The sequence below is a fragment of the Patagioenas fasciata genome, chromosome 15 (assembly GCF_037038585.1).
Source record: "Patagioenas fasciata isolate bPatFas1 chromosome 15, bPatFas1.hap1, whole genome shotgun sequence".
In the NCBI taxonomy this organism is placed as follows: Eukaryota; Metazoa; Chordata; class Aves; order Columbiformes; family Columbidae; genus Patagioenas; species Patagioenas fasciata.
The window spans coordinates 13624820-13652284 of record NC_092534.1 but is presented as its reverse complement, the minus strand read 5'-3'; the positions used below and the strand labels follow the sequence as shown (position 1 = coordinate 13652284).

The window sequence follows — 27465 nt, the reverse complement described above, 5'->3', positions numbered from 1 at the left end:
AGGCTCTTTACAGACACCCACAAAGTCAGAGGTGCTTCGGAGCAGAAAGTCCCTAAATCCAACGGGTGGGATGGGTAACACCATTTCCTTTGAATAAGCCCTTTTAGGTTTCAGTAGCCGAGCAGCAGGGATGGTGTGAAACAGAGCTCCATAAAAGCATCTTAAAAAGAAGAAGAAAAAGAGGGGAAAGAGGCAATTTTCACAAGATACTCCTTTTTCTTCTGGCTGCAGAAAGGTCCATGCCATGGTGTGCACTGTGTGACTGCTCCTTGCTACCCGACCGGGAATCGCAGCAGCTTCCCTGGCCAGGGCTGTATCGCAGCCGCTGCCCCAAGCTTGGGATGCGCTCGCTTTTCCACGTACGAGGTGCACGTCCCACGGGAAAGCCCCGGGTCCGCGAGCCATGCACGGGACCCGCAGCCTGGAAACTCCGCGGCAGCTCTATTTTTAAACAAAGCCTTTGAACCAAATCCAGTTGGAAAGGGAACAGGGTCATCTTTCTCATTTTGGGGACAATCAGTCACTAATACCGTGCGGGGCTCGTCTCCTCCGACAGAGCGGGATGTCACACCGATGGTGACACCGGGGCTAGGTGAAATCAACACAACCTCCTGGTACCTGTGAGGGATTTGGGAATGGCACATTTGCCAAAGGCACCAACAGCCAGAGACACCTCTGGGGCCCGGAGCCGCACCCTGGCTCCGTGCACCGGCCAGATAACGCCACCACGAGCCACACCGGCTCTGCCAGCAGCTCCGGGAGGATGTCACCGCCCAGTGACGTCCCAGTTGTATTTTTAGGTTACCTGCACAACCCCGAGCGCTGGAAAAAAGGTTCAATTTTGTGTTTTGTTCCAAGGTGGCAGCTTGGTATCCTGCAGCCCCGTGAAGGTGGAGCACACAGGCTGCCCTCTGAGAATCCCACACAAGTAGAGAGCAGACTGGCTTCAGGAAGCTTAAAGTCACCTGCTAGATGGCATTTGCACTGTGCCATTATAGGACACGCTATTGTGCCGCTTTGCACCAGAGCTGGTGCGAAACCTCAGTGTGAAGGTGGTTACGGCCACAGGGAGCAGGCACTGAGCCAAGGTGACAGCAGAGCATCCTCTGCAGGGCTGGAGACCATGTCCTTTGCATCCATCACTCTGGCTAGATTCTCTCCCCAAAAAAGCAGCAGCAGAGACCGCACTGAGCAACCTGATGTGGGTGAAGATGTCCCTTCTCATCGCAGGGGTTTGGACTAGATGAGCATTGAAGGCTCCTTGCAATCCAAACTATTCTGATTCCGTGATGCCAAAACTCAGTTGCAGCACAATGTCAACGTGGACCCACCGAGGAGAGGACAGGCAGTGGTGGGAAAATGCTTGGGACAGGTAATTAGCCCAACCCACAGCTTGTTGGGAACCACGGGTCTGGCCAGTCCGCAGGGTGCACGGCCAGCGTGAAACCCGTGGCCACCAGCCATCTCGTGGGACCAGCACAAGCTGCAGCGACTCAGCTGCAGATGTTGGTAAAGCACCACGAGACCAAGGTCTGGAAGTAATCCCGGCCCCAATGCCTTAACTGTTGGGAGGAGGCAAAGGAGACAGTGCTAGAGAGAAGCAAAGAGCAAGCTAAAAACCACAAAATCAGAGAAAGAGGAGGAGGCAGAACCACCATCACCGGTGCCCATCTCCCTGCCAGACGGTGCCCACCCTCCCAGAGCAACGCTCCTCCCTTGGACTTCGCAGCCCAGAGGCAAAGCCATGAAAAACTAAAACCTGTTTGGAATTGATGTCACTGGCTGGTGATAATTTCCTGATGGGAGAGAAAACTCAAACCATTTTTGGAATAGATCATCTTGACGAGAGGCACACCGTTAGCTTTTTTTCCTGTCTGGGGAAGGAAAAAGAGTCATTTGACTTTTTAATTGTCAGCTGTACAGAGTCAACAGAAACTCTTTTTCTATCCAAACTGATGTAACACAAGTACTTCCAGGTGTCCCAAAAACTCTGTAAACTTGGCAAGAGAGAAAAGTATTTCCTCTCTGCTTCTAAGGCAATTATGAAAAAGAAAAAAGCTTTCTACTGCTCTCCCTCCAATTTATTTTTGGGTAGGCATAGAGTGATTTCATCTCTGCAAATGATGTAAGACAGAAGAGGCACCTGCCCTGAAAACTGAATTTATGCAGGGAAGAAAAAAACCAACAAGAAACACCACAGCACGAGGAAGGTCCCGATGTCATCCCACAGCCTGGAGTTTCTTGCATCCCAGGGACCAAGCAAGGACAATTTACACACTTCAGGTTTGTTATCTCACCACAGATGTGGTAAATTCATCTGGGGGGATCCAGGAGTCAGAGCAGGTCTGTCCGCCAGCGCCAGCCACTGACCGTGCTCTGCTTGCCTAAACCAACACGCACATCTATGTCCAACACACCAAACAAGCTCACCTGCTATTTTTACCGTGGTTTTCCCCAGTTACATCCATGCCAAGATCCTCCACACAGCTGAGACAGAGGAACACAGGAGAGAGGAGCTTCTCCACCATCCCAGGATGGCCCAGGGATGCTGCCATGGCTCAGACACAGCATCTTCAGTAAAAAACATCGGTCTCCGGCAATGAGCCAGCACCACATCTCCAGGGTGGAGGAAAACCTTTGATTGTCTCTTTCCAATCTGGCAGCTTACAGAAAGCAGCAGGCAAGCACCATGGCATGCTCCCCTATGCCTCCTGCTGTCCCACACCAATTCTTCGCTCTTTTTGGAGCATCTTTGGTGCCATCCCTTTTCCCTGCCTCCCTCAACCTGTCCCCTCCCAGCTCCATGGAACCGAGCGGGAGACACAAATGGAAAGGGCTCACCACACCAGAGGGCTGGTGCAAAGCAGACACAGACACTTGGAGCCTCCAGATCCTCCATCAGGGTTTTCTGAGAGAAAAATCCACCCCATCACAATGAAAAAGATGAACCAGGAGGAAGGAAAACCAGAGGCTGAGAGCGGCCGGGGAATATGGACACTGTCCAGTTCCCCTCAGGCCATCACTCATCCTTATCTCCATGTAAAGCCTGTTATCGCACACAAACCTCAGGGCCCAGCCGAAAAGCTTCAGTCTTACCCACTAACAATGCTCCCAAATTAAAAGAGGCAGCAGGCGACCCGTTTGGTGCCCATGACCTGCTTGCAACAGGGGCCGGGAAAAAAGGCTGATACAGCAAAGGGAGATCTGGCTCCTGAAAGCCACAGTGAGACAGACCTGCAGCTTCTCCTGCCACTAACCAGACCTGCAGCCCCTTCTGGCCTCAACCTCATCATCCGTCTGACCTGCACCACATACCTCCTGGTCCCCCTTTGCTGCTCCTCTGCCCCAGAGGACCGATGTTCATCCACATTCCCAGAACATGTCCCACATCCAACCAGTCCATGAGATTATCTCCTGCTGCTCACTGCTTTAGGGAGTTAAATAGAGATATATCTGTCTTATAAAGAGATAGAAGCACCACATACTTGCTAAACTGCATGTTTTGCAGAGGTCACCCACAAACAGTTCTACTTTTGCCCCTCCAAACTCTCTGCTGTAAAGCTTAAAAATCCCCCTCCCAATTAAAGCCTGGACCATTAGTACGCCGAAAGCCGCTGCCAGCCCCACTGCCCAGCATCACCCTCTGTGTTCCCCTCCCACAGGCTCTTCTTTGAGTCTGCAAAAGCTTTGCATGGGGAAAACATGTATTTTGGGGCAGATTTGCCTGGTACCCACAGGGCAGCTTTGATTCACACCTGGGAATTGCAGGCAAAGTGCCCGCAGCTCAGCAGCATTTCACTGATGGGAAGGGCACAGCCTCATTCCGCTGCTTCCCTTCGGGTGGGTTTTATTTGTCTTGCTCCCCTTTTTTTCCACTCCTGGCCTATCTCTCTTGAATCCACCCATTGCACTGCAGTTTCGCTGCCGTTCAGGGGAAGTGAGCGGTGCAGGCTTTTCCTAGTAAAGCCGGTTCCAACGTATCCGGCTCATGAGCGGTGACTAAGGGCAGCCCAGCCTGCAGCTTCTCATGGGGCACACTTAGGGCTTCCAAAAACCATTTCCATTTAAATAAGACATAATAACATTTTAAAAATCCCCTTTACCCCCCAAGACGGAGCCTCACAGCTGCGTTTTGGGGAAAGGAGCGGTGCTCTGCAGGGCGGCGTGCGAGACGGCAGGGAGAGGAGCTGGAAGGAAACGTGTGAAACGTCAAACCTGTTCGAGATAAAGCGAAAAACACGTTGGCTCCTTTCCCTGCGACGGTTACACATGGTTTCCCTCACTGAGCTGCAATTGTAAAACCCCACGGGGAAATCCACAGTTACCGAACATGAAATTCTTTGTGGATCCAAAATTAAGGGTAAACTCTTGCAGCAACCTGGAACGTACACAGAAAAGGAAACCACACGTACAGGAGAACCGCTGGAGGAAAAGCTGAGTCGTTTTCTAGCACCTTAGCAAACTACACACAAGGCTGATAAGAGTTTCAATTAAAATTCACCCACAATTTCTGCCTGGTGATTTCTAAAGGCACCTCCTGCAGGCTCTGCTTTACTCTCATCACCCCAGCATCCTTCAACAAACCAGGGGCAGGTGTAATTAATACCTGCAGAAAGCTTCTCTTGGGCAGGAGAGCAGTGTCTGCAGAGCACAAGAGGCAGCACAGCTACGGCACAGCCCCTTGGGTCTCCTTGGCTTGGAGAAGAACCCCAGCCCTGCCCCGTGCCAGTGCCCTCCGGCACCTGGTGCTCACCGCGGGTGCTCGAGGGTAACGATGCTCGCAGCAAATGATGCTCGCAGCCAGGAAATCACTAGGATCAACTAAAAACCTGGAGGAAACAGGCTGCAGAGGCTGATGAAGAGTTCAGACAGCGGTTGTAAAAGCAGCAGATTTAGAACACCCACCACCACCTCCTTTTCTTGGCAGCCTTAAGGCAGCTGCTTCCAGCCTTAACAAAAACGGGTGCTGCCAAAGAGAAAAAGCTGGTCCGGGTCCACGCTGATCCCCCGGCAGCATCACCACCCACCTCCCACCCCCCAGCACCTGCATCCTCCTTTCTGCACCTTTGGCTCCTCTGACCACCAAGCTCCTACCGATGGGAACAGCGTTCGGCAGGGAGCATCACAGGCAAGTCCAGTACGGATTGGGCACAGGGTGGATGATTTTAGTTGCGGGGAGACGCGGGAAACCTCAGGAGGCAGCTGAGCACATGTGCACGCACACACACACAAAGAAAAATGCCTCTCACCGCCCTGCCCGCTGCCGGCAGGGATTTTCTGGGTGCAAGCACAGGGTTTTACAAACAGGCACATGGGGCTGGGGCTGCCACCTACCCCCCCAAGCACCTTTTAAAAGTGCTTGGAAGATGACAAAGAACAGCCAAAGCCATGTATCAGCACACGATCACTTCATCTTTGGCTGAGGTACAACTTGGCAGCAGGTCAGGAGAGAGACCAGGCAGTGCGCAGCGGCAGGGGATTCTGAACTATGCAGAGCAGCTTTCTTAAAAAGCCTTGACGGTGAGCACATCTGGCGCTCAGAAAAAGAGCCACGTCATTTTTTAGTGACGAGCTACAAAAACACCCTCCCCCTGCACCGTGGGGCAGGCGGCCAGGTCTGACTCAGAGGGACCATCCTCGCCGGTCCTCGGGGCTGCACGTTCGGCTGCTCCATCATCTCCCTCTCAAACCTCAACTTTGTCACTCCAACAGCAGGAAAAAGATCTCCATCCTACAGCAAAAGGCACCTGCACCACGCAGCGTGCTTGCCCTTCACTGCCTTTAATAGGAAATGTCTGCTGCAGGGAGAGATGCCGGCAGCAGGAGAGGACATCTGCTCCAGCTGCCTGGAGATGGGTGGCAAATGTCCTCCAGTAAGCTAGGGCAGGGTGCTGCCATCTCAACGGGCTACCAGTAACATCACAGAACCACCAAATAGTTTGTGTTGAAGGGACCTTCCCAGCTCCACCCCTGCCATGAGCAGGGACATCTTCACCAGCTCAGGTTGCTCAGAGCCCCGTCCAGCCTGGCCTGGGATGTCTCCAGGGATGCTTCATCCACCACCTCTCTGGTGAACCTGGGACAGTGTTTTACCACCCTGAGGGTCAAAAATTTTGTCCTCACATCTGGTCTGAATCTCCCCTCCTTTACTTTAAAACCTTGCCCTGTCATAACCAGTAAAGATGTCTAGGGCTGCACAGCACCAACCCACCACAGCCAGCTCCCACGGCAACGGCATCAGCCATCCCTGCACAACTTGGGCTAGGAGGGAATTTATATCCACACACCACAAACAAGTATCTAACTGGCCTGCAAGCCCAGACAAGCTGACACTCCCTAGATAACCCTGTCATCCTCCCCAAAACCACCCCCAGCCTGTCCACGTAACCAGCCCTGCGTGTTTATGATCTGTCAGACACATGATTGTCACCTGCCGAGCCCTGCGCACGGGCTTCTTCCCATCCTGTCCCTCTGCCCTGCACCACAGGTCACTGCACCACTGGTCCCATTGGTCACCGGTGAGGGACAACACGGCTCTCGGCATCAAAGAGATGCCGGCAGGACCCCATCCCACCTGTGCATTCCTTACTGGAAATGTAAGGTTTTAAATCATTAAATCAATCATTAAATTAATTTTAAATAATTAAAAGCTGCTTTTAAGTTTCCTTAATGATACAACAGGGACTATCACGGCAGAAGATGAGAAGAGCAAGGTACAAATGCCCCGTGACAAAGGACAGTTGGTGCTGTACAAGCAGGGCCTGGGGAGCAGAGGGAACAGGCACCGTCATCCTCAGAGGTTCACCATACAAGCAGCGAGGTCGATGCCAGAGCCAAACCACAGCTCAGGTTTGCAGCCTCTGGTGGGAAATTACTTGTATCGAGCACTCTGGAGGTTTCTTCCTTTCCAAAACTAGGTTTTTCTTTGGTGGTGGTGTAGGGGGAGGAAGGGTGGATGCTCTACAAACAACTTCTGGTAAGTGTTGTCTCCTCCTCATCCTTCCTCCTCTTCCACTCAAATTACGGTTTTAAGAGAATTTTATCTTTTTCAAGAAAAAAAAAAAAGCATTTCACTTGAAATGATGAAATTAAGGCTTAGAGCATGGGATGGACCTAGTTCAGCCACAACCTTCCAGAGCATGGAGGCTGCAACAGGCTGGGAGGTGCTGGACTCCCCCAGCACCCAGGGGAGGGGGTAACGGCCAGACCTTCATCTTCACCTTCACCCTTCTCCCTCCCCAGCTCCCCGGGCTATGAAGTCACCACTCCCGGGGACAGGGCAGAGACATCTTGCTGCACCACACAGCTCCCCGAGGTCACAACACTCACATCTCAGAGAAACCCAACAGCACTGGATGTCTTTACAAACAAGATTGGAACACAATCTGGCTTAATTTGCCCAAAAGCTGTTGAACCAACTGCAGTAATTTCTGGAAGCAATGCCCTGACCTCAGGCAGAGCCCAATGTCCCTCCTGACCCTAAAGCCCACAATTCAAGCATTTCTCCGTTTCCCCCGTGTTAGACCCAGCTGCACATCAGGGCAATCACGGCACACAGAAAAGCCCACCAGCCTGAAATGCTCTTCCAAAGCGCTGCCCACCTTCTCTTGCAAGAGGTCGATGGAGCAGACAGTGCACCAAGGAGCCCTGTGGTATTAAGCCTGTGGATTAATTAAGCCACGTGGACAACACAGCACAGGATTACTTGGGGGGGAAAGATGCTGGAGAGGGTCTGCTTTGCTCCCACCTTTACCCTGCTGTGGGTTCAGAACCTCTCCCAGAATTAGGCAGCGATTCCCTCCTTCCCCAGCCTGCTGGGACCACAGGACCCCCAAATCCTGCCCTTCGCCTTCCCCACACCACAACCCCCTGCATCCCGCACGGGCACCAACCTTTTGCTGGTTGCTCCAGCCTTTTGCTGGAAGGAAAGGTGCAGGCAGGGAGCCCCATCCCAGGGCCAGAAAAGGGAGCAGAGACTCGGAGCCAGCGCAAACCGAGCCCAGCTGGGCCACAAGACGCTACCACGGTATCTGAGATAGCTGCAATCCTGCCCGGTAATTATGGCATTCCTCAGGGCAACAGTTAAACTCAGAGCAATGCCACGTATCAGTGCAGCATCGTCCTCACGCAGATAAGAGGCTGCAGGGAGATGGGGTATCTCCCAGGCTAAAAACAGAAAACTTCCAGTTTCCACCATGAAAAAGTCCTCTTTGTCCTTTCCCCCACTCAAAATCCCTGGCTAACACTCAACCTGTGCTAACAAATTGTCAGCAAAGCAGGCGGTGAGTGGATTGAGCTCCATATGTCCCCACAGGCGATCCCGAGTCACGCCAGTAAAACCCAGCATTTTTTATTGGTAGAGTAAAATCACCTCCTCAGCCAACACAAGTTCCTCTCTCAGCTCCTTCCCCAGCAAACAGCCTTACTAATACCAGTAAAAAACATCTTCCGTCCAAAAACCCACAGAGCCCCATGTCCACAGCGGTTGCCTCTTGGGTCACAGAATCACCAGGCCCAGAAACCCAAACCCACAGAGAAGCTCTACCAAGCACAGCTGAGTTTCCTCCAGCAACGACCACCCTTTGCAAACAGAGGCAAAGCAAACTCCAGCTCAGCCCTGGACTGCAGCCCAGAGCTGGAAAATAAAAGCAGCAGCCTTCAGGGAGAAGTATTATCCAGCGAATAAAAGCAGGGGAGCATCCCTCCAGGGAGGCAGACAGATTGCCGAAGCACAGCTAAATATTTATTGCATCCAAGGTGATATTTTGCAGGCGCTCACTGTTATTCTAGCAGAAAGCAGCACGAGGAGGAGGGCAGAAGCAAAGTGCTGCGCTCTCTATATGGTTGTAATTAATTAGATGCAAGCTTCGTGATACTTCTTCACCTAGAATTAAACTATCTGTTTTAGTGGGACGACAGCTCCCAGCCCTGCCACCCCCTGCCCACACACACCCAGGGGACATCAGGTTGGCGGCTGCTCTGCCCAGAGGTGACAGGAGCCCAAAGCCAAAGCTCTGCTTCTGCAGGTCACAGCCACACGTGTATTTTCAGCAAAACTGCCTTTCTTTTCTGGGGGGGGGGGGGGTGGTAGCAGGAAAAGCGTGAATGGTACAGGAGACAGTACGGGATTCACAGCCAACTGACGTGCATGACAGTGACGTGCTCCCACATAGGCCACAGCCAGAGGGACCTGTCCCCATGACTTATTTACCCACCCAGAATAGACGCCACCAGAACAAGCACCCGTTCAGCCCCAGGCTCTGGCTTTTCTCACCGCTGATTTTTTCCAGCCTCAGTGGCAAAACAAAGTTGCCCCCCCAGAAACAGCCTGGTTCCCCTGGATCCTGCCCCCCCTCCCCAACAGCACCTGCCTTTGCAGAGGAAGATTTCTCCCCTAAACAGAAAACTTTGCTTTTGAATTATTTGGGCACTGGGTGAGCACAGGGGATGCCAAGTAGGTCTTCTCCCTCCAGCCCCCACCGGTGCATCTTCCATCCCCGCAGCTGCTTTCTCCAGCAAACTCCCCATTTTTGGGTGCATGCTCCCACCTGTCCCTCCAGGAGGGGCTTCCCATAGGCCACCCGAGTGACAGCCAACAGCCACGGCAATGGGTGCACGGGTCTTCACACACAGGTAGAAAATTTGCCTCAAACAGCCTGGATTTGCACGCACAGAGTTTAACACAGACTCAGCATCCTCCACCGGGCTTCTACACACACCAAAGGCTGCAAACTCCCCAAGGCTTCCTCCCCTTCTGCTTTAACCTCTCAGGTACAGCACTCCTCCCTTCACAGCAGCTGTTTCACCTAAAAGCTCCGGAGCTTCACACGCGATTCCTTCCCTCAGTGCCACCCATCCAATGAAACACAGCTCGAGGGAGTTTTGGTGACCCGAGACAACGGAGTTTTTGCATATTTGATGGCGCAAGATAACACCCAAACACAAGTGTTTTCCCACACACCTGATCCTATAAGGTAATTTGGATCCAGCAGATAGGAGCAATGGGAAGAGGAAGAAAGCCGAAATCCTTCCTAAGCTTCGCATAATCCCCAGAAGGTGTTTATCTCCCAAGCTATGTTTAGCACGGAGCGGAGGCAAAGCTCTCACCCAGCACCATTCCTATCACGCGTGTCACAGCCAGTTACACGCATCCCCAAAAACTCCCGAGGCAGCAGACACCCGTGACTAAGCCAAAATGACGGCACGCGAGTTTTGGCACGCATCTATCATGGAAGTAGCCAACACGACAGTTTCGACCCATCACCCTCCATCGACTACCGTGACCAACTCAAGTCCAAGAAGAGAAGGCAACCAGCAAACCTGAGGCCACTTGCTGAATTTCCCTAAGGAAAATTATGGAAATTCAGCTTAAACTCAGGTTGCCCGAAAGGAGAGGCAGGAGGAGCTGCCGCGAGTGCTGCCAGAACCGTCTGCAGGCCCAGCAGCAGATGCACACATTCAGACCTACAAGCATCCCTACACGGCAACTGGCAAACCCGCTCGGCAGGCCAGCACCGCCGAGAGAAATGCAAAACCCACCATGGACACACAGCGGGGTGAGAGGAGAGAGTTTTGAAGAGGCAGATGCATTATAAATGCTCAGGATCCATCCCCATGCTGGATGCTGCCCTGATGGAGGCAAAGGAGCTCGGGTCAGATGAGGACCCGGAGCTGGAGGTGCCAGCAGAGACCAGGCGCACTCGGCACATGTGCGGCACCACCAGCAAAGGACATCAGGAGTAACTGTATGAATGAATGAATGGGTTCGGCACAACCACCAGCCCCGTGCAACCAAAAACCTGCAGACACAGATGGGTTCCAAACCTCCTCCATGGCCACACAAGCTGGCACCATGCTCCCAGGTGCTCCCACAGGCATCACTGATTGCCACCAGCCAGATCGCTTCCCCCGAAATCCTCCTAGGTCCAGCTTGGCTGTTGTCCCCCAAGAAGTCCCCGGGTCAGGCTCACCTCTTCCCTCCATCCACACATCCACATGCGGCACCTGCGAAGCTGAGCGACAGGTCTGGGCTCCGGCGCCCCAGCAAGAGCCTTTTTAAGAAGGCCGGTTGATCCCTTTCAACACGGGACGGCAGCTGGAGGCATGTGCTGCTACCTGTGAGTCAGCAGCTCCGCTCAGCAGCACCGTAAATCGCCGCTGATTCACCCCTTGCTTACACAGCAAACAGGAAACTCAGGTCCACATTCCCTCCAGTTAAGACACGGATCATTTAAAAAGGGGAGGAAAAAAAAAAGTCACGCCGAGGTGCGTTCATCTGCTCACATGGTTCCTGACTTCGAGTTTCCAGTGCATCACTCCCAAATGAGGAAAACCCCTCAAATTTTATTCCGGTGATAAGAGAGGCAGCAGCCGTACTCCGTGTGCTCCCTCCTCCGTCCGGTCTGCGCTCACGGCGCTGATGCAACCGGCTCCCCGGAGCACCGAGACGCCAGCGAAGCCATTTCCCTGTCTTCCCGGCACGCTGGCGGTGTCACCCCGGGCCAATGCCCGCCAGCCTGTGCTCACCTGGGGACTGCGACCAGGCCACCTTAGTCACAGAGATGCTCTATAAATAACACCTGTGACGCACGGTCACGTTTGCCGGCCACGTACAGCAGAGACAGCGGGAAACCCCATCACGGGCTCGGTGATCTCGAGGGTCTCTGCCCACCAACACGACTCCGTCATTCTGCAGCGCTGCCAGCAGCGCGCTGGGTCACCAAAACCAACAGCCACACGTGGGGACCGGGACTCTGTCCCCTGGTCACGGGCTCTGCTCATCCTCCGTACGAGCTGTTCCACGATGTTTGCTGAGCCGCCACGGCCGGTTTCTTCGCGTGGCACGTTAAACTTGCATTTTTTTAATGATTATTTTACCAAAACAGGCCCCTCACGCCCTCCCTCCCACGCAGGTTCAGCGCCCGGTCGCTCCCTCTCCCTCCCCGCCGCCGCACACACGCCCCGGGCTCTGCAGCTCCCTGGCCCGGCTGCAGGCGCAGAGCAGCGCGACCCTCAGCCGGGACCCGGGCAGCGGAAGCCCGGTCGGCAGCGCGGAGCCCACGCCCGGCGGGTTGGGCAACAGCCCCGCCGTCCCCGCGGGTTACGCCAGACCCGAGGAGGCGGCTCAGCCCGGCCGCAGCCCAGCTCCCCTCGGAACACCCGTCCCGCAGCCCCACCGAGCACCCCTCGGTCCTACCTCTGGGCAGGGACATGGCGGCGGCCCCGCAGCGCCCCGGCTGAGCGCGGCGCCCGGCGGAGTGCAGCCCAGCGCGGCGGCCGCCGGGGAACAGGCGACGGACGGCAGGCTCCGCCCCCCGCGCGGCGGGATTGGTCAGCGGCCGGAGGGAGGCGTGGTTACTTCCTCCGCGGGAAGAGCTTCGCGGTTCTCGGGCACAGCTGGGAGGGTGAAGTGAGTCGGGCGGGCGGCGCTGCCCCGCGGGTGTCCCCGCTGTCCCCGCCACCGGCTTGACACCACCGTGGCACCCGTTTGGGGGCGGTGTCCGAGTGGCAGCACGGCCCAGGGGGTCTTTGTCCTGCCTCACGCCTCCCCTGGTACAGGGACACGGACCGTGGGGGTGAGGGTGATACTGGGCTGGGACGCTGATGCTGAGACGGGACAAGCTCATCACATCACGGTTCAAAAAAGAATCTGGACAGGAGGAAGACATTTTATACAGCACTGGCCCAGGGAGCCCAGAGAGGTGGTGGATGAACCATCCCTGGAGACATCCCAGGCCAGGCTGGACGGGGCTCTGAGCAACCTGAGCTGGTGAAGATGTCCCTGCTCATGGCAGGGGTGGCACTGGAGGAGCTGGGAAGGCCCCTTCAGCCCAAACTATTCCATGATCTTCCATGGGTCCCACCAGGGAGTCTGGCTGAAAAACCGATGGGGATTTATCCCTCTCCAAGTCACTGGGGAATCAATCCCTCCAGGCCCAGCAATGTGCCATGGCACGTCCCTGGGCAAGGATGCCTCCCCAAACCCTGAGCAGGGCTGCAGAATGTAGTGGTCTAACCAGACATGAGTGATGCAGTTGTACAAGCTAAAGGGAGATCACAAATGCCATTTTCTGGCCAAAATTCCTAGCATGAGCCACACAAATACAAAGAAGGGGTTGGAGGGCTGGCAGCTGCCAACAGCCCTGGTGAAACCACAGCTGCTCTGCCTCAGCCTGTTCTCAGCTTTATGTTTTGCAGAGTCTTTGGGATCAGTTTGAGGGCTGGAAAAGCCGCCCCAAAACCAGTCAGCTCAAGGGAATCACTGCAGGCTGGGGTCAAGGATGGACGCCTCCAACGGACCTGGTATAAGATCCAGCAGCTGCAAATTGAAGCTAGAAAAGTTGAAATGGGAAATAAATTACAGGTTTTTAATAGGGGGAGCAATTACCTTCCTGAGAGACGTAGCAGATTCACCACCTTTCAAGTCTTTCAACACACGCAAGGATTATTTCTTAAAGAAATGCGCTGCAGCTGAACCACGGGGTCATCAGCTCTGATGCAAGAGCTGCAGATGTCACAGCTGGGCTGGGTGAGCAGGAGCTGGGAGCAGACTGGACCTTTCTGGCCTTTAGCCGTACGAATCCTGACAACATATTACCTTAAAACTGTGGTTGTATGCGGTATTTGTTCCCTCATTGCCTTTTTTTTAGCACAGGAGGCAAATGGAGGCAAAAATTGCTGTGAGCTACCTGTTTAACTTCTGGGGAAGGAATACAAGTTTTCATAAAAATGATAAAATCAGTCATTTTTAGTTCACGTATTTTATGGCCTAGTACATTTTCAAAGAAGAATTTTTAAGGCGTTTTTTTCCCATACATACTTAGAATCATAGTCTTAAAACAAACAAACAAACCTAAAAGGTCTTTCCAGGACTACTTTAGTCTCTTAGCAAACATTAAAGGAGAATAACAGCCCAAACTGACAGCAAATTTAATTGTTCTGGGAAACTTTCCGTTTTGGCAATGTTAGCTTTACGGTTGGACTTGATGATCTCTAAAGGTCTTTTCCAACCTAAATGATTCTATGACTTCGGAGAATCTCTGAATCAACAAAAGGGTTTGAACTGCAGCCTGGCTGAGTCGAATGGGTTTGGGCTGGGCCAGTGCTGGGGTGCGAGATTCGGGGGGTGCTGCTGCAGGGCAGAGCATCATTAGCACTTTTGCGAACGTGCAGCTGGTTGTGGAGCTACAAGGACCGGTGGGACCGGCTTTGACACCCGGCCCCAGCACTGGTGGCACCTGGGGTGTCACTGCAAGCGCAGGGCACGACCCTGCTATCCCCGAGCATGTTGCATGCGACGCCCTTCCTTCTCCTGCATCCCCGGGCATGGCTGCAGATCACTGCTGGCTCCAGCTGCAATTACAGGGTGGATGAAACAGCCACTCGGTTTTTATTCACCTGCCTTGAACCGCCAGGCACTGCACTGGTGGGGGTTTGTTGCCTGCTCCAAAGCCTCTTGGCGCTTGAATGCTGCAGAAGCACAAATGGAAATGTGGGCACCTAAGAGGTTGGGAAGGCGTGGGGCTTGGGGTGGGACACTCCATGGACGCCCACAGGCTGCAAGGAAGGGACCAGAGTCACCATATGGTCACCTCCTTGTTGGTGGCAGGGCATGGAGACCTCTTGAGAGCACCTCTCTTTTTATTCTCCAACCTCTCAGCGCCTGCCAGCACGGCTCCTTCCTCCCGCACCTCCTCATCAGCTTGAGCTGCTGCCATCGCACCCGGCAGAGGCTTTGCTGGAGAAGTGTATCTGGAAGATCAGAGGCAGCAGTAATTGCTGGCCCGAGGCAGAGAGAATCATCACAGGCAAAGGCAGAGACAAGAGTCCTGATGGAGCCCAAGTGCTCCCAGAAATTTTGGCAAGGGTGCTGGATTTTTGGCACCCCTGGAAGGCTGGTCCACATTTCCAGGGTGCTGTAAATAAACCCGTGGGTTTGCAGGGCCTGGAAGGAAAGTCTAATGGAGGAGGAGATTAGGAGGTGCGGGTGCATCCCAGACCACCTGACACATCGGCACTGGCCCCTCGCTGCAGGGCTGTGCCATGCCCGGGTTGGAAACCCACCCACAGCAGGATGGGGCATCCCCAATGCCCCCAGTACAGTGATCGGGACGGGGGGAAGCACCAAGAAAGCCATCAGGGAGCCCCCCTTTGTGCAAAACCTGCTTCTCCTTTCCCTTCTTTACTCAGGCTTCCCAGCACAGTGACTGCCTTTCCCTCGAGCATCGCTGGGCGCTGGAGGGCACCTGCTCAACCTCGCAGCTCCAAGGGGGTGCAGAATTCAGCCTGTCTCCGTTTGCCCCAGGCTCCCCCTTGCCCTCAGGCTTGTGCCACTCGTCTCCTTCCTCCCTGCAAAATCCCAGCTGTACTTGGCTGTTTGCATCATTTTTGCCTTCCCCCGCATTCCCTTGCTCTGGGCGTTTTTCTGCCTTGATTTTCCCGCCCCATCGTACGGCGTGCAAACACAAGCAGAGTGAAGGCTGCCAGGGAAAGGATGAGGAGAAGGACAACATCTCACCACCAACATTTTTCAGCCTTTCATGGAGAAGGGAAAGGGTAACGAAGCTCTCTTCCTAGCAGACACCCATGTCTGCAGGCTGGTGGGTGCTGCAGCCGCTCATCCCCAGTGGGAACAAGAGAGCATGACCCCGAGGGGCACGACACCAGCACCGGCCGACGGAGCAGCACAAACACAACAAACTGAGTGGCCTGATGATTTAATCAGCTGATGGACTCTTCACTGGGAGCAGGAGCCAAAGGAATGAGTAAACAGGCCAAGCTACATGAGACGGTATTTAGGTGCAGAGTAGCTGCTGGTGAGCTATTAAGAGTTCCAGATTAATTCTAGGGGCTGCTGCTTTTCCTGTTGCACAGGCAGCCACCAGCCCGCCCCGATGTGCAGCCAGCATGCAGATGCCTTGGACAGGCTCAGCTCCTGCCTTCAAGAGCTTTCAGTTCAAATACATCCAGGTGTTGGTGGTACCACTCCGCAGACATGGAGACAACCTCCCCGATTTCCTCCCTCAGCTTTGCACGTGGTGCACGCACCAAGTTTATTGAGTTTATTGATGTACACGATGCAGTATGTGGAGCTCAGGTTACTTCTGCGTTTGAAGGTGCACTTAGCGCAACCATCCCACAAACACCGATTATGGCACTTGTGTCCCCCCCGGGCATCTGTGGTGTCCCGTGACAGCTGGCGCACAAGGTTTCCTTTGCTTTTGGAAGCTCTGGGACGAGCACCTTGAAGCCGGTTGTTTGTGCAGCAGCGTGGCCACTCTGACCAGCCCCCTGGTGCTTTCTGGGGTTTTGTGTCCTGCAGGGTGATGGGATGTGACCTGGCCCTGCAGTGGGGAACCGCCAGAGCCCCTGCCCTGGGAAAGGGCCTGGCCCTGGGGGGACAGAGCACCACATGGGGCAGTGACCTGGGGCTCCCACTGCACCCCGCAGTGTCAGCGCAGGGCACTGGCATTGCACTGGTGCACCAGTCCTGTGTGCCGCGTCAGCACCAGTACAGCAGGGAAGCAACAGTGCAGCCCCAGTACAGGATCAGTGCACCAGCGCAGCAACAGCATAGCACCAGTACACCAGTGCAGGACCAGCACATCAGTGCAGAGAACCCAGTACTGAGCAGGGTATCCAGTACAATAACTACTGTAGAGCAGGTGGCACAGCAGGGCAGCACCCGTGCCCCCGTGCCGGGCTCCAGTGCAGTACCAGTAAGCCAGTAGAGAGTACCCAGTGCAGGACCAGTACACTGGGGCAGGACTGGTGCACCAGTCCAGCAACAACGCAGCACCAGTACACCGGTGTAGGACCAGTACACCAGTGCAGAGAACTCAGTACACGGGCAGGGTTCCCAGTACGGTAGCCCCTGTAGAGCAGATGGTACAGTGGGGCAGCGTCGCCATGCTAACGTAGTACAAGTAAACCAGAGTACCCAGTGCAGGACCAGTACAAGACCAGTAAACTAGTGCAGGACCAGTACAAGTGCAGTAAACCACTGCGCCACTCCAGCACCAATACAGATCAGCAGAGCCCGCGCCCGACGCTCGCCGGTGCGCTCCGGTGTTCTCGGTGGTGCGCGGCCCCTTTAAGAGCCGGGCGGCCGTACCAAAACAAAACGGCGGCGCGGCCATTGGCTGGTGCGCGGGCACGTGGCGCACAGCTGGTTTCCTGCGGCCGCGCGCCGGTGCAGCCCCCGCGGCTCCCGCCGCCCCGGCCCGGCCGCTCTCGCCGCTCCCCCCGCTCCCCCGGCGCCGCCCTCGGGGTTCCGGGGCGGGACCCGTCGCTGCCGCCGCTGCTGCGGGGGCTCCGCGTTGCCGGACGGCCCGGCCCAGTCCGGCCCGGCCATGGCGCACTCGGCGCCGCTCGGCCTCCTGGAACAGGGCTGCCCCATCCAGGTGGAGCACGATCGGAAGCGGCGGCAGTTCACCGTGCGGCTGAACGGTAAGAGGCGGGGGTCGCCGGTACCTTCCCTGCCCCGCTCTGCCCTCGGTTCTGCCTCCTTGGGGCCCCGCAGTACCTACAGTCCCTCATTTCCCCTTCCCAGCCCGTGTCCCCCCCGCAGCCGTGTGTGTCCCCCCCTCTGCTTTGTCCCCCCAATACTCTTCTGACTCCCCCTGTACCTTCCCCAGCACCCCTGGTTCCTGCTGATGTCCCACATCCTTCCTACCCCTCCCCATAAACCTCATCCTGGGAGGTCTGGGGGGGTCTTGGCTTGCTTGGTTATGGGGTGTGGAGCCCCATGGTGACCAGGCAGGTTTTGGGGGGTCTGTCTCAGTCCCCACAGGAGCAGGTGCCTTTGGGTGATGTGGCTGTGCCAAGTTGGCATTAGGGACGTGGCTTGGTGTTTGAGCTGTTCTATGGCTCCTTGGGTTTGGGACTCCTGCAGGGAAGCCTCTCAGGGGTGCGAGGGGCCAACGAGGGCCCCCGTGCTGTGGGTGCTGAGCACCTGGGTCGGTAGGACCCCCAGCACGGAGCCAAACTGCTATTGGCATCTGTGGGACTCGGCCAATCCCCAACAGCTCTGTCACAGATCGGGTGGAGCGGGCAAAAATAGTAAGTGCCACTAAAATTTGTCTATGGCACATCAGTTCTTTTCCAGCTGTCCTCTTAATGGTTAATCCCAAATATTCCACAATCCCAAAGCCTCTTCCCTGTTTGCTTGTCATGCTGAGAACAACTCCGGGGAAAACAGGCTGCCTTGCCATCCTACAGAAATTGCAGGGTAGTTGCCTTTTAAAAATAAAAAATAAAATGGGTAGTTAAAAAATGACACAGACTGCAGGAGCCATTCTCAATAAAACAACAGGAATGGTCTGGATTTTATTTTAGACTCTTCTCCCCCCGCTTTTTTATTTTTTTTTAATTCCAACCACTAATTACAAAGTGCCGGCTGCAGGCTCGGCAGCGGTGGAGCAAGGAAGGAGGAGACGTGCGTGCTGGGTGCGGAGAGAACAATTTCACCAACTGCTTATTTCAAACAGGGAGAGATCAAACGAGGTCCCAGGTGACGGGTCCCCGCCGCCATCGCGGGAGCTGTAACAGCGTTGTCGCTGTCGGCAAAGTTTGTACTTGTGCAAAATAGAGGGGAGAGCTAAGGACCAACAGTTGTTAGGGAAATGTAATCTTTTTATCATGGTTTGCCAAATAAAACCTCTGCCAGCCACGCTGTGGGCCAAGTAGCATTTGATGGCTGAGGGGCATGAGTGGGGTCGGCAGAGGATAAACTTAGAGTGGGAGAATTGACTGTAGAACCCATGGTGGGAGTGGGGCGCGAATCGGTATAAAACCTCCTGGTTCAGGAGGGGACCACTACAGTCTTCCCCAAGGTTCCCAGTGGATCCCAGTGATGGAGGTGTTTTTTTCTGGGAGTTCAGGGAAGCAGAGTCCTGCTGCTGGGCTGACTAACATCCCTGCGGGGCGGGTGATCGTCTCTCCTTCTTGTCAGGCATTTGCTGATAACAGCCCAGCCCTGGACGGTGCTCAGGAGATAACCGGTCTGTGGGAATGCGTGGCGGGGTGTTATTTCCTGGGCCGCTCCCTTCACCGCTCCTGGCACGATGAGCATCAGTGGCACTGAATGTGCTGGCAGGTTTTCTCTGCCCCACTCAGGGGAATGACAAGAAATGGGACAGGTGTGGATTTTAGTGTCAGTGTGTCCTGTGTGTCTCTCTCAGAGCGCTTTTGCCCCATGTTACTGCACTAGAGATGAACAGCAGCTCTTGGGGTGAACCTGCAGCTTGCTGGTGGGCACCAGGGTGACCTTGTCTCCAGTGTCAGGGTCCTGATTTCAGCTGGCTGTCGAGTGTGGGTGGTGTCTGGGAAAACACAGCTGTGTTGGGCTTGTGGACCAAAGAAGCCAGGCTTTGCTGGTCTCTGGGCTGATGGTTTTGCCGTTTATGGTAATGTCATGTTGGGTTGAAAACCTTCCATGGTGATATTTTTATGGAAATCCCTGTAGTAAGAGGCCAGAAACACTGTGAAAGCTGTGAGCTTGTTGTGAAGGTGTTTGTTTTCAGCCTCATCCCATGTTTGCCTCTGTGCCCCCATGTAACTTCATGTCAGGACTCCCTCCTTTTACCCAAGGAAGATGAATTACATTTGGTGTTTTCTGGGTTACCCCATCTTTCCCTTCTTTACTCATTGCTCCCCTCTCACCCCTCATTGCTGCATGTGGCTCCTAAAACCATGGTAGAAACAGCTGCTTTGCTTTAACACATTCCCTTTTTCCTTGCATCCCAGATCCAGAAGCACTGAGAAGCTGAAAGTAAAGCTGATTATAACCAGACCTCACAGAGCTTCGTTATGCCTCAGAGAAGGGGGTAGAAAGAAGCGCAGCTGGATTTGTGATGGGTTAATATAAGCCCTGTGGCTCAGGGGCTGCCTCCAAAGGCTGGCAACCAAGTGTAGAAATCGTCCCACAGGTAGCCAGGCCTCACCAGGCCCCTGCCCTGCTCCTCGCTGGGCACACAGTGGTGTATTTGTGGGCTGGGGTCAGCACAGAGGGACAGGGGCATGTCCTCATGCTGGGGGACGGGTCCTGCTGTGCTGCGGGATCCCCTTGCCAGGCAGGTACCGTGGATGACCTGGGGGAAGAGACCAGCGAAGGATAGGCTGGAGTGGGGTGCCTGTGTCCTCCTGGATGCCTGCCATGTCCCTTACTCAGCTCAGGGCTGGGGACAGGCTCGGGATTTGTCCCCAAGGCTCACGAGCCACCTGGCTTGGGGACTCATGTCTAGCGGTGCAGCTGAGCCCAAACCACCCACCCTGCTGGGGTGGGAGCTCTGTGCCACTGTTCCCAGTAAAAACCCTCTGTGGAGAGCAAGTTTAGACCTGGTCCAGCACCCACTTCCCAGAAAAGCTTCCCCTTCCCCATGCACCCTGCGGTTTGGGGGAGAGAGGGAGGGCTGAGGACCAGCTGCGCTGCCACTGCTGCTGTTTTCATCGCATGGCCCCCTCTCGCTCCTCTTTCTCCCTGGGCTGATTTGCATCGGCTCAGACTCTCTCGCTCGCGGTGGCCTCGACACCGAGTTGCTGCACTGGGGAGCATCTGCGAGTCAAACATCACGATCAGGCCCATGGGGCCTGTTTTGCTAAGATCAATCTGTGCAGGCTGATAAAATCCCCGTCCTGAAGTCTAAGGGGACAAGATGGATGGGAGGGCAGCATGCAGCATCCCTCTTCTGCTCGTGTTCTCTCTCTTTGGGGGCAAATGGCAGCAAGCTGGGGCTGGGCTGTTCCTACATGGGGTCAGTGCTGCTTCCTGCTCCCCCAGCTTTGCAATGTTCCCTTTCCTGGGAGCAGCCCCCCGTGCTAAGGTACCACGTAGCAGAAATTTTGGCTTCTTAGAGCATCATCTTGCAGTGAAGTGTTTCTGCTCCCTCGTCTGGTCCCTCTGGCCCCAGGGTGGCCTTTTGGTGAGAAATGGAGGGTTGTGCCTGGAGGTGCTCATGGAGAGCACGGGAACAGTCCTGGTTTGGGGGTACAACCTGCTTCACCCTCCTTTTCCCAGAGGCTCTGGGCCACGGCATCGGAGAATCCTGGCAGGATGCTGTTTCACAGAATTGAAATCCTTTGGGATCCTGGCTTGTTTCAGGGCTTTTGCCCACCTCCAGCACACTGAGCTCAGGTAAACACATAGCACATGTAGGTGAACCTTGCAGCCCTTCACCCTCCGATAACCACTGGAGGGAATGGAAAGGTTTCCATGATTTAATCAAGCTTGTCTCTTTGATTGGAAGCTGGCATTTCTGAAACTCACTTTCAAATACAAAAGCCTGCTAGAAATGAAATGTTTGCTTTTGTGTTGGAAACAGAAGCTCAGGTTCTGCAGATGAGGGATGCTATTGGCTCTTCTCAGATTGACATGTGTGCTGAAACTTTTTTTCCTGTAACTGAACGGCTGTGAGAAAGGTCAGGGTGTTGCAACAGGAAGCCTGTGTGTGTGTCTGCATGTAAATGTGTGGGCAGAACCCCCCTGCACGCCCGTCTGCGCTTTCCTGTGTGCTTGTGGGATTCATCTCTCCTGGCATCTTCCCCAAAATGTGTCTGTCCAAATGCTGCAACATCAGGCCAAGAAGTCTTGTCCTGTTTTATATGCCACAGCAAAAACCTCAGTGCTGTAGAGAGAAAGGAACTGGGTGTTACCTGGGTCAGCTTTGTCCTGTTCTTCCCTTTCCTTTTTTTTTTTGCTTAGTCCCACATCAGCACATCCCACCCCTCCCAGGTGCTTTCCTACCGTAAAGGTGTCATGTTGGCACATTGGCCTTGATCCAGGGCTGGGTAGACAAGGTCCAGGGGCTTGGAAAAGCCAAACAGATCCTGCTCATTCATCAAGGGGACCAACAGGTGTGTCAAATCCTGGCATCAGTTTTGAGTGCCTCACGACAAGAAAGACCTTGAGGAGGCCTCGCTGGAGCGAGTTCAGAGAAGGGAATGGAGCTGGTAAGGGGCTGGAGCACAAGTGTGATGGGAGCGGCTGAGGGACCTGGGGGGTTCAGCTGGAGAACAGGAGCTGAGGGGAGACCTTCTGATCTCTGAACTGCCTGGAAGGAGCTTGGAGCCAGGAGGGGTCGGGCTCTGCTCCCCAGGAACAAGCACCAGGAGCAGAGGAAACGGCCTCAAGTTGCACTGGGGGAGGTTGAGGTTGGATCTGGGGAACAATTTCTTCCCCAAAGGGCTGTGGGGCATTGGAACAGGCTGCCCAGGGCAGTGCTGGAGTCACCATCCCTGGAGGGTTGGACAGACATGGAGATGAGGTTCTCAGGGACATGGGGCAGTGCCAGGGCTGAGTTAATGGTTGGACTGGATGATCTTGAGGGTCTTTTCCAACCAAAGTGATTCTGTGATCCTAAATGTCACTGGAAGGATGATCTCTGAAACTTTCCTGCATGAGACCACCCAGCACCACAGCTGTTCCCACAGGCACCAGGAGCTGTGCAGGGCTGGCATAGCTGTCCCAAAGCTGCTTGTCCTGTGCTCCCTGGAGACATCCTGAGTCTCATCCTTCTCTTACATCCCCCAGGTTGCCACGACAAGGCGGTTCTGCTTTATGAGTATGTGGGGAAGCGAATTGTGGATTTGCAGCACACCGAAGTGCCAGACGCCTATCGCGGAAGAGGAATCGCCAAGCACCTCGCAAAGGTACAGCCCCAGCCACCCCTTCCCCTGTCACCATCCCAGCCGTGGCCAGAGACCCTGGCTGAAGCCAGGCCCTGTCACATCGGCATCGCATGCATGGGGGTGCTGTGGCAGGATGCCCATGCTCTCCCCACTTCCTTCTCACCCCCACCTGCCTCATGCAGGTGGTACATGTGGACAAGGGGAGGTTGAGGTTGGATCTTGGGAACAATTTCTTCCCCAAAGGGCTGTCGGGCATTGGAACAGGCTGCCCAGGGCAGTGGTGGAGTCACCATCCCTGGAGGGGTTGAACAGATGGAGATGAGGTTCTCAGGGATGTGGGGCAGTGCCAGGGGTGGGGTAATGGTTGGACTCGATCTTATGGGTCTCTTCCAACCAAATTTATGGTTCTATGATAACCTCCTGCTTCCCCCAGCAGGGGGGTGCACTGGGTGCAGGAGGTCAGACCCCCGGGAGCTTTCAGAGGAGAGCGTAGGCTGGGAGTGCCGGCTGTAACCCGTCTGTCCTTTCTGTCTGGTTGCAGGCAGCCCTGGACTTTGTGGTGGAGGAGGACCTGAAAGCTCACCTGACGTGCTGGTACATTCAGAAATACGTCAAGGAGAACCCGCTGCCGCAGTACCTGGAACACTTGCAGCCTTAAGGCAGGACAGCTCTGACACCAGCGCCTGTCCCTGACTGTTCAACGCGGCCTTCGCTTCTCTGCAGTCTCAGGAAACCCCCCATCCCACACTCACAATTCCCAGTTTTTTTTCTTTACACGTGTCCGTGTGGTGCATGAGTGTGGGCACAACCTCCTCTCTGCCCACGTGTGAGTTTGGCTGTGGCTCCTGGACCAGGCTGGTTCCAAGCACCCGTGGTGCCCCCCAGTGCTCTTCTCAAGCCAGGTTGTGGAAGAGGATGATTTTTCCACCAAACTCCATCACAAGACCAGGAGATGACTTGCTCTGTGCCTCATCTTCTCCTCTCTGCATCACCAGCTGTGAACTTGCTGGGGGATGTTGGTTAGGGGTGGTCGTGGGGTACCAGCTCCCCTTTCCTCCTGGCAGGTGGGTAAGATGCTGTGGATCAAGCCTCATGGGACACAAGGAGGTGCTGGAAGAGCCCCAGCCCCGTGGTCTTGCCCAAGCCCACGTGGGGCACAGGTGAGAAGATATGGGCCATGGTGGTGCCTTGGGGGCTTTGCTGCACCAGCTGTGGCGACACTGGGATGGTGACACTTTGGAGCCTTGAGACAGGAGCCATGTGAGGAGCAGGATTCGGCCCTGAGGCTGTGGTGGAGCAGATGCAGCACGAATGTGCTGAGGAGGAAAGGCAGCAGAGTAGCAAATGTTACTCCCTGGAGATGGCAGTTCCTGCTCAGCCTTCTGCACAGAGCCCTGGTGTGGCATCGCCGCAGGGTTGTGGGCCCTCGTTCCTGCTTCTGCTCCCTGCTGTTGGAGTTGTCCACGCTGCTGTGGACAGAGCCTGCTCAGGAGAAGAGCACCAGCCGCGATGGCCAGCCCTGGCCTAAGTGATAAAGGGACATCCCAATGCTTTTGCAGGCACCAGGGTGGTTTCCTGCAGCTGAAGAGGAAGGCTCCCCCCGTCTCCCTTGACTCCAGCTCTTCACCTGTCTGTGCCACAGATCATAAGGCTTGAGCCATCATCACATACTGAGAGCAACGAGGATAAGGCCTCCCGGTCCTGGCCCATCTCCAGGGTTTGGTGCTGGAGCCGCCTGCCTCTGCCTGGATGCTGATGGCTTCTCTGTACGGCCTTTGGAAAGAAGCCCTGGCTGGGGCATCACCCATCGGCTTGCTGGCCTCCTCGCAGCTTCAAACCCCGGGCACTGGCAGCATCATGGGGTCCCCAGCAGCAGCAGGGAGAACCCCCTCACCTTGTGCCGTTACCTCTGCGGGTGATGACCCCGTAGCACAGCTCAGTGTTGCCACAGTCAGATGTAGAGGTGATACCGTGACAGCAGGGTGCTGCCTGTCCTGCCTTGCACAGGTTTTCCAAGGCCTGAGCACAGGTTTTCCAAGGCCTGAGCACAGGTTTTCCAAGGCCTGAGCTAGACCCCAGAGCATCTTCCCCCCTGAGCTCTTGGGATTTTGCCATGTCCCAGAGCTGGGCTGCAGTGGGAGACATGGTTCTGTTCTGGGCAGCTGCTGGGCACTGCAGCCAGGCAGAATGAGATAGAGAGCCTTTCACCTGGAGGCTAAATCCAGACCTAGCTTATCTCTCAGCAGGGACTAAAGTTTACAATCTGTGCCATGGACTGAGTGAAGCCCCAGCCAAGGGGCAGCTCAGCTCTCTCCCAGCACCCCGTGCAAAGTCCATTGCAGCAAAGGCAAAAGCTCCTACAACTTTTTCTCCTGCTTGGGTTGTTTGGAGATGGAGACCCTGTGCCTGATCTCAGCTGTGGAGGCACTGAGCTGTTCCTCCTGGCTTGAGGCAAAGCCCTGCTGCTTGCCTGTGCTTGTGGGCTGCCCACCACCAACATAACACAGCCCTCTGCCCACAGCCTTGAATAAAACTTCCCGAACTCCATCCTTCCACAGCTACAGAGTGAGCTCTGGTTTGTGCTGCTCAGGAAGAGGCAGCAGCAGGGCTGATGTTTATGTGTCTGCCCTCTTGCTGCCTAGTTAAGCTTGGCTGTGACCTTCAAGATGGTTTAGAGGGAGTGGGAAAAGGTTGCAGGTAACAAACTATAGAAAAAAGGCTCAAGAAGAAATCTGGGCTTGTAAATGTTTGCTCTTTAGCGTGCAAAACGGACTTCAACATCTGGAGCGGGGAGCTGGCTCTGTTATAGTCAAGTGATGACAGAACCATCCCTGCTCTTGATCCCAAAGTGAAGCTGAACCGTCTCCTCTCTTGCAAGCCAAGATATGCAAGCCTCTGCCCTGGTTTTGTGCTGATTTCCACTGCGTGGCAGTTCCCAGAAGTATCCCTGTTGTGTCTGCTGCATGAGAGCGGCTTGCTGAGGGCCGTGCTGCGGTCACTGCACGGGCAGGGTCCCAGCGTCCAACCTTGGCCCTGGAGCCCTTCATGCTGCTCTGGCAAGACCCTTGTGCTTCCTGGTGCTGGATTCCAAGTGGCAATTGCTGCCTTAAATCAGGCACAACACATGGTTTTGCTGCTGCTTCCCTTTGAGGTGCTACAATCCCTCCAGTGTCTGACTTGACAGAGACGTGTGCCAGCGTCCGTGCCAACTGTTTCACTTCAGCTATCCCTTCCCTGCGGTCTCTGATGCTGGTGAATAGCAATACCCACAGGTCACCAGCGATGCCGAGGTCCGCGGTGCTCCTGTGCGTGGCAGGAGGTGGGCAGCTGTCCCTCCTGCCTCTCCACCAGCCACCTTTGCCCAGCTCGTCTCTGCAGGAAGGAGCTTGGAGTCCTGTGCTGACCTGCCCCTTGGTGCTGACTTAAGCCTGGAGAAATTGGGGATCCTGGACTCTCTCCAGCAATGGCAGTGTGGAAGTGGTTTGGTTGAATATTGAGGTTCCCCAAACCCATTTGAACTGCAGACCTTGGTGGGTGGGGAAATGCAGATTGCTGTCAAACCTGCTTCCACATCACCCAACTTGAAACACCCCCTCCCTCGTCCACTTTCCAGCATTGTCTTCCTCTGTCCGAGGTTTCTGTTCTGTTGAATTCGGTGGTTACAATGTGCCTTTCCTTCTCAGGACCTGTTACAAAAGACCTTTTTGCTTTTGTTTATGTCTAACATTTATCTTTACTCACTCCCTCTGTCATACTATAAAACATGAACATATTGCATGGAATACAATACAATAAAAAGTGTGGTTTAACTGACCCGCAGCAGTTTGCTGTGCTGGGTGGGAGGCTGGAGGAGGTGACTGCAGGACCAGGGGACCTCAGGCACCCTCAGCTCTGTCACCACCAGGCCAGGTCACTTTGGCAGAGACCGTTTCACAAGTCCTACCAAACATCTCTGTTCTCAGTCCATGTCCAGGGTATGATTTTTGCTGTATATTAGTTTTCTAGATAGATGCAAGCAATCTTTTTCTCGTCCTGGAAAAAAAAAAACATCCTCTAACAAATCTAACCCCAAAGCTCTTAGGCAGTGACTGCCGTGCATCCGTTGGTGTCACAGAGGTGAGAGAAAAGGCAGATCTGCACATGGGCGTACTTGGCAGCTACTCTCCTACTGCCTAATGTTCCCCTCCAAAAAAATTAGAAAATGCTGCTTCTCTCCCTTGTGAGGAAGAGGATCTTGCATGAGAAGGACGCCATCCAGGCAGTGAGGGTGATGGGGGGCCTGTGAGACCCTCACTGGGTTCAGGAGAAAGGGATCCTGGTCCCAATCCCAGTGCTGGCCACAGCTCCCTGTGACCTGTTGTCTTTTCGTCACCTGCGCTGGGTGCTGCCAGCTCCCTGCAGCACCCGTCTCCCATCAGGGAGCACCAGATCCCAATGTTCCCACTGCAAACCAACTGGGAGGCCGAGGCTGGAGCTGGTGAATGTTATTTCAGATCGTAGAGTTGGCTGGCACCGCGATGACTGCACAGAGCTTGGGGTGAGCAGGATCACAACCGGTTCCTCTCCTTTGCCGGCTGATCCATCCGTGCTCACGCTCACCAGTCCTGCCTCAAGATTTCAGGCCAAACAGTCTTCAGGAGTTATCCTGCAAGTGCAGCTTCTGATGAGCTGGTGCTCAGCGCTTCTGTTCATCAGTCAATGTTTGCAAACATTAGGTCCTGACAACATCTAAATAGCCAGCTGGTGGAATTGTTTCCTGCTGTCCAGGTGACTCAGAGGGATACAAGGTGCTTCCCTCCTGGTGCCAGCGCTCCTCAGCCCTGGAAACACAGCCCAAGC

General features: G+C 54.8%; 2 protein-coding genes across 2 annotated transcripts in view; one reads left to right on the top strand and one right to left on the bottom strand.

Annotated features, from left to right (window-relative positions):
• MAP2K3 (mitogen-activated protein kinase kinase 3) overlaps positions 1–12312 on the bottom strand; it is a 33161-nt gene extending 20849 nt beyond the window's left edge. Inside the window, exon 1 of the mRNA XM_065850928.2 lies at positions 12197–12312. Within this exon, the coding sequence (XP_065707000.2) occupies positions 12197–12212 (16 nt within the window). The 5' untranslated portion in view covers positions 12213–12312. The remainder of the gene's footprint in view (positions 1–12196) is intronic.
• A 4927-nt stretch (positions 12313–17239) lies between these two features.
• Positions 17240–26439, top strand: NATD1 (N-acetyltransferase domain containing 1). Its single transcript, XM_065850985.2, has 3 exons — positions 17240–17448; positions 22529–22647; positions 23168–26439. Exons 1-3 carry the CDS (start codon positions 17352–17354, stop codon positions 23282–23284), a joined length of 333 nt encoding a protein of 110 aa, XP_065707057.1. The 5' UTR covers positions 17240–17351; the 3' UTR covers positions 23285–26439.
• Positions 26440–27465: the final 1026 nt, after the last annotated feature.

Coding starts and splice junctions, on each gene's coding strand:
- NATD1 (XM_065850985.2), top strand. CDS start 17,352: ATGGCGCACTCGGCGCCGCTCGGCCTCCTGGAACAGGGCTGCCCCATC. Junction 17,449..22,528: donor GTTCACCGTGCGGCTGAACG/GTAAGAGGCGGG, acceptor TACATCCCCCAG/GTTGCCACGACAAGGCGGTT. Junction 22,648..23,167: donor TCGCCAAGCACCTCGCAAAG/GTACAGCCCCAG, acceptor GTCTGGTTGCAG/GCAGCCCTGGACTTTGTGGT.